Source organism: Bombina bombina, chromosome 6 (genome assembly GCF_027579735.1).
Source record: "Bombina bombina isolate aBomBom1 chromosome 6, aBomBom1.pri, whole genome shotgun sequence".
Classification (NCBI taxonomy): domain Eukaryota; kingdom Metazoa; phylum Chordata; class Amphibia; order Anura; family Bombinatoridae; genus Bombina; species Bombina bombina.
In genome coordinates, this window is record NC_069504.1 from 71245214 (window position 1) to 71257757 (window position 12544).

The 12544-nt window shown below is 32.1% G+C and overlaps 1 protein-coding gene across 18 annotated transcripts in view; it reads left to right on the plus strand.

Annotated features, from left to right (window-relative positions):
• Positions 1-1880: 1880 nt before the first annotated feature.
• The window catches only part of CELF2 (CUGBP Elav-like family member 2), a 639346-nt gene continuing 628682 nt past the window's right edge, over positions 1881-12544 (plus strand). For 5 of the 18 annotated variants that reach the window (XM_053716445.1, XM_053716449.1, XM_053716447.1 and 2 more), the window contains exon 1: positions 1884-2059. In XM_053716445.1, the coding sequence (XP_053572420.1) occupies positions 1953-2059 (107 nt within the window). In that variant the 5' untranslated portion in view covers positions 1884-1952. Of the gene's footprint in view, positions 2060-12544 lie in introns of all 18 variants that reach the window. The other 13 variants (XM_053716441.1, XM_053716446.1, XM_053716443.1 and 10 more) reach the window with 10 other exon arrangements.

Genomic DNA, 12544 nt, shown 5'->3' on the forward strand with positions numbered 1-12544 from the left:
GATAGATAGATAGATAGATAGATAGAAGATAGATAGATAGATAGATAATAGGTAGATAGATAGATAATTGATAGATAGATAATAGATAGATAGATAGATAGATAGATAGATAGATAGATAGATAGATAGATAGATAGAAGATAGATAGATAGATAGATAGACAGATAGATACAGATGCATAGATAGACAGGCATACAGAGATAGATAGATAGATAGATAGATAGATAGATAGATGATCGATAAATACATAGATAATGCATACATAGATGATAGACAGGCATACAGAGATAGATAGATAAATAGATAGATTATAGATAAATACCTAGATGATGCATAGATAGATAGATAGATAGATAGATAGATAGATACATACATTATAGATGAATACATAGATGATGCATAAATAGACAGGCATACAGAGATATAAAGATAGATAGATAGATAGATAGATAGATAGATAGATAGATAGATAGATGATAGATAGATAGATAGATAGATGATTGATAAATACATAGATGATGCCTAGACAGACTGACATACAAAGATAGATGATAAATAGATAGATAGATAGATAGATAGATAGATGATCGATAAATACATAGATGATGCACACATAGATGATAGACAGGCATACAGAGATAGATAGATAGATAGATAGTAGATAGATAGATGATAGATAGATAGATAGATAGATTATAGATAAATATGTATATGATGCTTAGATAGATAGATAGATAGATAGATAGATAGATAGATAGATAGATAGATAGATAGATAATCAATAAATACATAGATGATGCATAGACAGACTGGCATACAAAGATAGATAGATAGATAGATAGAGAGATAGATAGATAGATAGATAGATAGATAGATAGATAGATAGATAGATAGATGATAGATAGATAGATAGATAGATGATTGATAGATAGATAGATAGATAGATAGATAGAGATAGATAGATAGATAGATAGATAGATAATTGATAGATAGATAGATGATCGATAAATACATAGATGATGCATAGATAGACAGGCATACAGAGATAGATAGATAGATAGATAGATAGATAGATAGATAGATAGATAGATAGATAGATAGATAGAAAGATAGATAGATGTTAGATAGATAGATAGATAGATAGATGATAGATAGAAAAAAATTATAGATAGATTATAGATGAATACATAGATGATGCATAGATAGATAGATAGATAGATAGATAGATAGATAGATAGATATAGATAGATAGATAGATAGATAGATAGATTGATAAATACATAGATGATGCATAGACAGACTGGCATACAAAGATAGATAGATATATGATATTAGATAGATAGATAGATAGATAGATAGATAGATAGATAGATTATAGATTAATACATAGATGCTGCATAGATAGATAGATTGATAGATAGATAGATATAGATTATAAATAAATGTGTGCATAATAAAAAAGAGAATGAGAGCTCCTGTATCTAATGTTTATGTCTGTTATTTTTCCATTTATCATTTTATATTTCTGAATGTTTGTTCTGTAAATATATTTCACTAATTATCTACAATCACTTCTATTATGCATTGATAATTTTCCCTTTTCCCTGAATCTAAAAGAATAAAAATCCTTAGACTTATAATCAAGTGAAACTTTATGCTGTATCTACTTCTTATGATTTCCCCACCACTAATATTAGAAAATTAGGACAGTTAAAAGACAGCAAAGCCCAAAAGCAAAAGTAAGGCCCCTATAGGCAGCACGCTGCACTAATGTAAATGATGGCCAGACAACGTTACTTGTCAGAGAGGATTATTTCTGCTTAGTGAATCTGCAGGGGCCCCTTTGCTTCACCACTCAGCATTGACGAGAGAGAGAGACAGAGAGAGAGAGAGAGAGAGAGAGAGAGAGAGAGAGAGACCAGCTTTAGCCATTAGGAGCTCCTGTGTCATTGATGTTTGAGCGCACTTGTGAACTGGCTTTTGTTGAGAAATTCGGTGCAGAAAGCATGCGCTGTCCCAAATCTGCTGTTACTATGAGAAATGAGGATCTGCTTTTAAGGTATGTTGTATTCTCCTTTGTTTTAACGGATGCTTTTTGCTTGTCCTAGAACGTGTTGCCTACTAAACATGCTCTGTATTAAGTAGCCGGGTTAGCTGCGTGTGACTAAATTGTACTGTTAACTCCACAGCCTGAGATGCTTTCATATATAGAGGCAGAGAGGGCTTTAAACGACCATGCTTGTATATTCCCATCACTAGATCTGTTATCTGTCATGTACAAAATAATCCTAAAAATACTAAGGCTTTAAATACCACTGTAAGCTGGACTTAGCCTAGCTATATGCAAGTCATTAGGACTCATTGGGAGCACTTTTTATATATATATTTATATATTTGTATATATTTACTAGAGTTGGTCTGAAATAGAAAGCTGTCCTTAAGCTTTCCATAAACAGTAAATAAATAAAAAACAAGCAAAATAAATGTATGAGAAATATTATTTGTCTTGGGGGAAAATACAGGCTTTGTTTTTATGTTAGCAAGGATACTGGTGAATGCATGGGACGCCAAACAATGGAGCTGTCAAACTAGGTTAATGCTTGTCTGGGGGGGGTTCCTTTCTTTTTTTAGTCCAAATCTTTTTCTTTTTTTTTTGTAGCTCATTTCCTCTTCTCTTCATATTTTATATTTACTAAGTATCATAAACCAGCTATAACATTTATGATTTTTTTTTTACTGGATATCATTTGTTTAAATGTACAGTTTAAAACAAGAGTCTTGGAATAAGTAAGAAATGAACTGCTTGTGCCATGGTTGCAAGGGAAAAGTCAAACTGATGTTTCCAGCATTAGTATTATAATATTGTTAGTATATAATATTATCTTATATAGTTTTATTGAAATCCAAAGGACTGTTTGTGGATGTTTAATATTCATTCATTTACAACAGTAAACCAGCAGTCTCACTTTTAGAACACACCTATATGTATATATATATATATATATATATATATATACACACATCATATATGTATATATATATATATATATATATATATGTACACACACACACATCATATATATAATGAATATACACACACCCACACACACACACACACATATGTATATATATATATATATATATATATATATATATATATATATATATATATATATAGATATAGATATACGATATACATATTCACAAACACATTGTATGTATATATATATATATATATATATATATATATATATATATATATATATATATATATATACAGTATATATATGCAGACCTTGTGAAGCAAACGTATAGAGGTTTAAAAATAAGTAAAAACTTATAGCTTTTTAGACATGGACAAAAATATTGTGCGTAAGTCGAGTCCACATTTATTAAATGTGAGTTATGATGAATGCTGAACACCATCAATGCTTCTGAATTTTCTATTTGCAATTTTCACAGTCCAGTGAGACCTAAATAAGAAAACTGTGTCTCATTTCAGTCAAATTATTGGATGGCAAATACATTATTATTTAAAAAGGGCTCTATGTAATTTGTAATTTGTGTGATGGTTTTGAAAGCAAACATATGTATCTTGAAATGGTTTGTGCTTTGTTATATCAAATATACAGAAAATGAAAGTATTTTGCTCCCTAATTAAACATCTGAGTTCTACATTTCTCATTTGATGATCATTTCCAAAATCTAAAATAATGCAATAAAAATGTTTTCAAATATTTAATGTCTCATTTTACATGAATCTTCACTTATTTTATTATTGAAAAATATATTCTTTTCAGTAAAGTTTTTTCTAATTAAGTGCTAAATCCTTCTTCAGTGCTGTGCAATGTTCTGATGTACTCTCCAATGTAAAACAAGTTAAAGGTAGATATATACAACTATCCAGCATTCATTAACCCCTTTGTCTGCTGGAGGACTTGATTGCATTAGTTTTTTTGCAAAATGTGTTAGAGTTGCTCTGGAAGGCAAAGGGTTAATTATTCATTATGTATTTGTTTTTGTTTTTGGGGGGCGGTTAAGATGGTGTTTAAAAAAAAGTTCTAGCATTCTCTCTCAACCGCTTGTAGAAGCTTAGAATTGTTTTATAATTTGAAAGATTTGACAGAAGGAGAAAGGAATTGTCCCTGTATGACCCTAAAGATAGTTACTGGTGTTGTTGTTGTTTTGGAGTGACAGATCCCTTGGTACAGAACTTGAGTATGTCGGTATACTTGTTTCCATAGATATTAAAATGTATATACTCAAATATATACCAAGAGAACAGCTGTTTATGTGTACATGATGTGTATGATACCTAAAAATAGACAGATAGATAAATAGATAGATGATAGATAGATAGATAGATAGATGATAGATAGATAAATAGATTGATAGATAGATATATGATAGATAGATAGATAGATAGATAGATAAAGAGTAAATACTAGGCTTATTTCATTCCGTCAAGCACTTTGGTTCAGCACTGATAGGGTTACACATATCTTATATATCCTTGCATCTCAGAAGGCTTTTGGCAAATAAAAACAGTGCATACAATATACTACATGCAATTCCAGTGGCTTTGTCTTCCATATTTCCTTTTTACAAATGAATTACATTTGGGGGGTTTTAACCCCTTGGCTGCCAGAGATGGCTGTAAACACAACGCATTACACATATCTCTATCAGCCAAGCAGTAAATAATTGCTGTTAGATGTATAATCACATTAAAATGCCTTTCACTGCTTCAGTTGTATATATATATTGCTGTCACTATGCATTTCATTACTATATAAGTGATTATACAAATGCAGAAGGATATATATGGCTGTGTGTCTCAGTTTCCCATAGTAAAGAGAGTGCCTCTTGCATTGCTAGCTAGCAGCTGCTATCATTCGTACTCTGTCTTTGCCACCTACTGAGAGGGCGTGCAAGGTGGTTCAATTTGAAGCCAATGTAAATGCCACTTCATGAATCAATCAAAAGATACTGCTGAGGACATAAGACAGCTGTAGATTTTTTTTTTCCCAAGACCAAAGTGTCACCAGTATCCCAATACTTGGCCAACCCCTTTTGGAACTACCTGGCGGTCATCAGACATTAAACCACTATTCTATTATACTGAATATCTGGCAAGCTTTATTGTAAGGTTGTGGGCAATTTAATTTGTAAAAGTCAGGAATATTCCACCATTTCTTGGGTGATTCATACAATAAGCGATTGCAATGGTTTTCCCATAAAAGTGAGTATTAAAGCATTAATTGTAGATGCATATTTTGTTGATGGATATGAGCTGGAATTTTATTAAAGGTCTTTTTTTTTCTTGTATGTGAAATTGTTCCATGATGTTTTTGGCACATAGTAGTTCATAGAAAGTACAATTTGTATAGCTACGCAGAGACGCGCACCTTTCTGCAATAACAAAGTGACCTTTGCAGCCAAAAGGCGTGAATAGCAGAAATTGAAGCACAAGGTGTTGCTCGGACTGTAGCAAGCTTGTCAATATGTGTTGTTATGAAGGTGATGAGTTATCCAGTTCAGAAATTGCAGGAAGAGCGGCAGTTGATCCTTTAATGATTAAGAGTAGAAAAAAAAACGTAAAAGCAAAAAATCTACCTCTGTCTGACAAAGGAAGAAAATCACAATTCTGTGCATAGAAGAAGGATCTGAAATGCATTAACCATTGTTCATTGAATGCAGTTTTTTTTTTAACATTTTAGCTGCCAGCAAAGAATGTAACACAATGTGTTGAAGACAAGAGGTTAAATTGCATTTTTTTTCCCTACTAAATTGTATCTCTTACATCTAATTCTAAACTAAATCTATTAGCATTTCTCCTACAACAAAACATTAAATAAAGGCAGATTTAAGAAGGAATTCCAATTTGCTTTAGGCAAAGCACAACTTAATGGCCTTCACCAACAGAAGTCGATTAGCATCCTAACTAGCCTGCAATATGCTTATATTATTAGGGGCACACAAATCTGGCCCATGGTTAAAGAACACACTTATTTTTAAAGGTACATTTTAATTTAAAATGATAAAGTTATGTACATTAGATCATTTGCTTGTTAATTAAATTCCTTTCTTTTATTAAAGGGACAGTCTACACTAAAATTGTTATTGTTTAAGAAGATAGATAACGCCTTTATTACCCATTCCCCAGCTTTGCACAACCAACATTGTTAGATTAATATACTTTATAACATTTAAACCACTAAATTTCTGACTGTTGCTAAGCCACTATAGACAGCCTCTTATCGCATGCTTTTTTATTTGTTTTTCACAACAGGAGACTGCTAGTTCATGTGGGCCATATAGATAACGTGTTCATGCCCGAGGAGTTATTTAAGATTTAGCACAACACAGAACTAATTGGCTAAAATGCAAGTTAATAGATAATAAATAAAAAGTCATGTGATTAGGGGGCTGTCAGAAGAGGCTTAGATACAAGGTAATCACAGAGGTAAAAAGTATATTAATATAACAGTGTTCGTTATGCAAAACTGGGGAATGGGTAAGAGGGATTATCTATCTTTTAAAACAATAAAAATCCTATTGTAGACTGTCCGTTTCGATCAACTCTTTAAAAAGGGTAAACTATGTACTCATATTTTCCCTCCTGAAGTATATTCTTTTGGCTGCAGATCAGCATACCATCAGTGATTGGTGATGTATGCCTGCTTCTTAATTGCTCACCAACTATATGCTTATCTGTAATGGCACAGGAGCACAAATTTCATGTTAACCACTTTGCAGGGGTTCAATAGATAAAAAAAAAAGAAAGGAATTTGTTTACAAATAAAACGTGTTAACTAAATAAAGCATCTTTTTTTTTAAAATACTGTGCCCTTTTAAAATATTTTATTTGCGCCATATTTTTTTTTTCCCTAAGAAGCATAGAATTACTTTTTGGCAAATTACCCTAACTTTTTTTTTCCTGGTTGTCATATATCATCTCACAGCCCAACATTTGCTTTCTTATGATCCCATAATGTATTCACAGACTCATTGTTAAATTACAATAAAACTCAAGCACTTCTCTTATCAAATTGAAGTGTATAAGATTGCAAACTATACCTTTGGGGCTTCAAAACAAAGAAGAACATCAAATTAATATTCATACCCAGAACTTTCCAGCCAGTGTAGATTGGACTTGGATGCCTAGGAAGTCATTCAGGAGTGAATCAATACTAATTATTGTAATCAGCAGGGTTAATTAGCTGAAGATGGAAAGTTCATTGCTTACAGCCCTGAAAAGAACCGAACTTGATGAAACCTGAAATAAAATAGGAAGAGATATTACTGAGTGGAAAATAATAGTTTACGGTTACAAAATGAAGACAGATGTAAGCAGACAATGGGTTGAGTATTGTTATTTTAAAGATAAACAAGTTAACTCCTTGCTTGCCAGGATGCTGTAATGCTGCTTTCTTTATGCCCAGCGTTTGAGTTACATTTATATGCTGGTTCCCAAAATAAATACCTCACTTTTCTTATGCCATAAAAATGTCAAATAAGGCTATAAATTATGTCCGCTCTGCATTTGCAGAGGTCAGCGTGTCTACGAGCTCATTCAAATTCAGATTACTACTGGCAATTTACAGTAGAAATGTCATATATGTGATAGATTTCATTGAGCAAAAGTGACAGAAAAATGTTTTCCATTTTATTAAATAAAAATGTAGCCTAAATGCAATATGTACCCAGGAAAAAACAACTACCAGAAACCGTGTGTATGTTAATCACAGATTCCGCAATAGCAGGCCAATCACATTTCTTCTGATCTTGAAGCTGAGCGAATTGTTTCCCTATATGCACGTACAGGGCAAGCAGCAAATTTGTTAGATGCTGTTTTATATTGCTGTGCATATTACAATACAATTATGTTGTATTTTAACTGCATTCCCTAATTCATTATTTCCTCTCACAAACTCCAAATATGGCTAAAAAAATATTGATACAGTGAAGAAAAAAAATGCAAGTCATTTGAAAGAATATGTGAATAAAAAGCATATATATATATATATATATATATATATATATATATATATATATATATATAATTCCCATAGAGACATTTATTTTCCTTTTAAAATAGGACAAATATTGCATAAGAAAATGTGTCCTTGTTAGGAAGGGGTATGTAACCATGATCCAGCATGTTTCTAAAAGTAACATTATAAATATGTATTGCAAAATTCACTCAAGGAAAGAGGCAAAACTGGGGCTGAACTCTATATACAGTTTTGTAAAATCTGTTCTATACATTGTGTCCCTAATCCCTATTCAGTATAAAAAACATTCAGTAGTCCTTTATTTATTTGTCCTTCCTAGGGGAAGCTTTTTCAGTGAGCTTCCATTGACCATCACAAAAAGTATTTAAGGTTAAGCTTCTCAGTTTCCTTGGATATAAGGTTCCATTAACATCTCCAGAACAATACTATTCTCTAATTAGTTCATATTTTTCTTGAACAAAGCTGAAAAAGAATATTGTGTAAGTGGTGTATCCTGTGAGGTGTTTTTTTTATAGAACCAACAAATAACTTTATGTATTAATATAAAAATGTTCACGTTACAAATATGCTTAGATTGTTACACTTAGCTGAGCAGAGAAAACCTATCTTTGTAGAGTGTGTATCATAATAAATAACCATTCATTTGTATTTACCCAGTAGGTATTGATTAAGTCAGGTTCCATTATTAATCATTGACAATAAGGAATAGTTGTTTATTTTTCAAATTGAGATAATTTAGACATTGGAATCTTGTTACTAATGAAATGAATATTCTAAAACATCCTTTAACCTCTCGAGGCACGTTACAATATAATATAAATTTGTTGGATGAAGAGAATTCCATTTCTCTATGAAAATTATGAAAAAATAGTCTCTACAGAGATATTAATAAAAAAGATAATGTTTTTATCCCTTGCACCTCTACATTTCTTAATAAGAGTAGTAAAACTGTATAGGTATGAAAAATGTCTGTTGATTTTACTATCTTTTTAATGGCCTATGGTATGGATGGCAAAAAAAAAATTGAGAGTGTGTGCGTAATAGGGAATAATCTACTAAAAATAATTTAATTTATGAAGTTACCTTTTTAAATTTAAATAGTCATCAAAACACATAATATATTTCAATTTCAACAATTAAAGCTTAATTGCAGATATTCTGTATGGATTTGTAAGAAAAATAATTTATTTAAAGGGACACTGAACCCAATTTTTTTTCTATCGTGATTCAGATAGAGCAAGCAATTTTAAGCATCTTTCTAATTTACTCCTATTATCAAATTCTTTTCATTCTCTTGGTATCTTTATTTGAAATGCAAGAATGCCGGCCCATTTTTGGTGAACACACTGTGTTGTTCTTGCTGATTGGTGGGTAAATTCACCTACCAATAAACAAGTGCTTTCCATGGTCTGAACCAAAAAAATAGCTCAGATGCCTTCTTTTTCAAATAAAGAAAGCAAGAGAACGAAGAAAAATTGATAAAAGGAGTAAAATAGAATGTTGTTTAAAATTGCATGCTCTATCTGAATCACGAAAGAAAAAATTTGGGTTCAGTGTCCCTTTAAGGGGGCATTAATCTTAAAATTGAATTCACCATAAAACACTTAATTATGAATTGTTAAAAACTTTTGCAATGCTCTGAAAAGTGTTGTGTCTCCACTTACCCAGAAAGGCTAGGGGGCACTGAGGATTGAGGAATGCAGAACCCTGACATTCCTAGAAGGCGCACAGTGATTGGTTGATATGTTCATCAGCTCATTTATGTATTTCCCTAATAGGCAACAGTAAAGGAAGGAAAATAAACAACATTCAGTGTCCCTGGTAATGGAAAACAATGCACATTATTTTAACAATATGACTGTTTTTAAAACATTTATTTTGTATGCAGATGCAGTGAAACATTTCTAATGTGTAAATGAAAATATACATATATTTGTTAGTGTTCCTTTAAAGGAAGAGTCTAGTCAAAAGTAAACTTTCATGATTAAGATAGGGCATGCAATTTTAAACAACTTTCCAATGCACTTTTATTTACAAATTTTTCTTTGTTTTCTTGGTATTCTTTGTTGATAGATAACCCTAGGTAGGCTTATATGTTAATTTCTAAACCCTTGAAGGTTGCCTATTATCTCAGTGCATTTTGACAGTTTTTCACAGCTAGACTCAGAGTCTTAGATATAAGGTAATCACAGAGGTAGAAAGTGTATTTATATAACAGTTTTGGTTATGCAAAACTGGGAAATTAATAATAAAGGGATTATCTTTCTTTTTTTTTTTAACAATACAAATTCTGGAGTAGACTGTCCCTTTAAGCAGTACAGATGTACCTAATGAAACCAAGCAATATAGTGGTAGCCCAGAGGTAAAGGGTCAGGGAATTTATTATGAGGGCCACCATGGACATTCCTGCCAGAGTTCTGCCACACCTGGCCTATTGTATTTTTGCCAGTAGCATATTGTGAGTTAGGTGGGTATATATGTTGTTTAGTGCTTGTGTGAGTGGATAAATGTATTTCTAACAAATAGTTTGTTTTTCTCTATACTGAAATATTGTATCAGCAAACATCTAGAACTTTAGCATCACTGCACTAAAAGGGACATCAAAGTAAGTATATATATATATATATATATATATATATCAGCAATTAAGCAATGTGTTGAAACTGATTTGTATACCAAACATTGTTTTGAAGTCTAGGAACATACCCTTTGAGAAGCCTCTTGGCATACTTTTTTTTACAGTAGCCAATAAGGAACAGATATAAATGATCTCCTGCACTGATTAATTATAGCATGCTGTAAGGTTTGAGTTTTGAATTCTGCAGGATGCATTTCAGCCTCTCCAGGGGCAGTGGAAAAAATATAATTACAGGAAAAGATGTCAAAATAATTAATGGAGTATTGCAAGATTTAGTTAGTTCGCTATGCAAAATTACGTTTTATTGGAAATGAAATGTTGAGTTTAATGTTTCTTAAATCCCGTACCTCAAAAAGTATTATCTTAAAACATGTTAAAAAAGTTTACTTGCTCTGTTGAAAACACCAAGCCTAAACACATAAATACCTAGAAAAAGAAGAAGCAGGAGGGTATAAAGAAATTGTAGAAAAACGCATTCATTTTAATTAGTATTTTCAAATGGCTTTGTTACACATTAATTTCTTACCACTGGAGTTTAGATACAGTTGTTTATGGTCAAAGTAGTTCTTGTAACCCAATGGTTACACACCAAAACTGGTACATCGCACTATTTCAGCCTATCACCAAAAATATGAATTTTCTTGACCCAAAATTCTCAACCATAAACTAGTTTGACAGACTAATTTGAATGCATCAAAAAGATAAGAACTTAACTCAATGGTCAAAACCCAAAACTGGTTCGCTGCTTTATTCTGATTATATCACCAAAGACAAAAAACTTTCTTAACCCAACAGTCTCAGCCAACATTTAGTTCAGAAAACTATTTTGAAGGCATTGCCAAAAATAAGAACTTTCTTAAATCAATGATCAGAACCCAAAACTGGTTCACCATACTCTTTTGAATGTTTACCAAAAAAAGGAACATTCTTAGCCTATCAGTCTCAATGAAATACTAGTTCACCACAATATCTTGAATGCATAAGAACTTTCTTAAGACAATTGTCACAATCCATAACTGGTTTACCCCACTATTAAGAGTACAAAAAGACACCCTCACAGGTGTAAATAGGGGCGCTATCACTATGATAGAAAATCAAATATATGTAATAGCAGTGTTATATTAGTATGCACTAATACATTATAATATGAGAATCTCGAAGTGCAATATTGTAATCAAAAGTACATATATACAGTACTTTACATATGAAATTCAAGCTTATAAAGTCCAATCAGTTCTTGTGTTGGAATATACAAAAAGGCAGCTCTCCTCAGGGTATTATGCCATCCACTTCAGAGAAATTCTAGAAAAAATGGAGAAGGTGCCACATAGCGTAATTCTGCAGAATATTCTATACAATCTTATGCTGAATATAATACACTCTCATACTTAGAGTTATCCGGTAAAACTCTCTCCTCTCGGTTAAACCCTCTCCTCTCAGTGCAGGAAACACAGGGTATGATAGTGTCTCTTTGCTCGCAGTAACAGGGAAGATTCAATGACCTCCTTACTGCTACAAACCAACCGGTGGTGGAAGGGTCACTCAATAAAGTAACAAGCTGGATAAAAACAAGTTTGTATAAAAAATGCACCAAAATGCACAGCAACGCGTTTCTCAGTATTGCTATTGTTTCATCAGGCTGATCCTTAGCGTGTAGGACTTAAGTTAGGAACTAGAACTTATCCACTTATTAGGCTCGATTTATCAAGCCCTTCTCCTCCCTTCGACTGCAGGTTCTAACAAAAGAACATACAGTCACAATTTATCAAGCAGTGGTCATCAGAACGCTGCTTCCTATCCTTTTCTCCACCTCTTAGGAGGAGAATTTAAATCTTCCCGGTCTCATCCGACTGGGAAGATTGATAGCTCCTGCCCGCATGTGATTGAC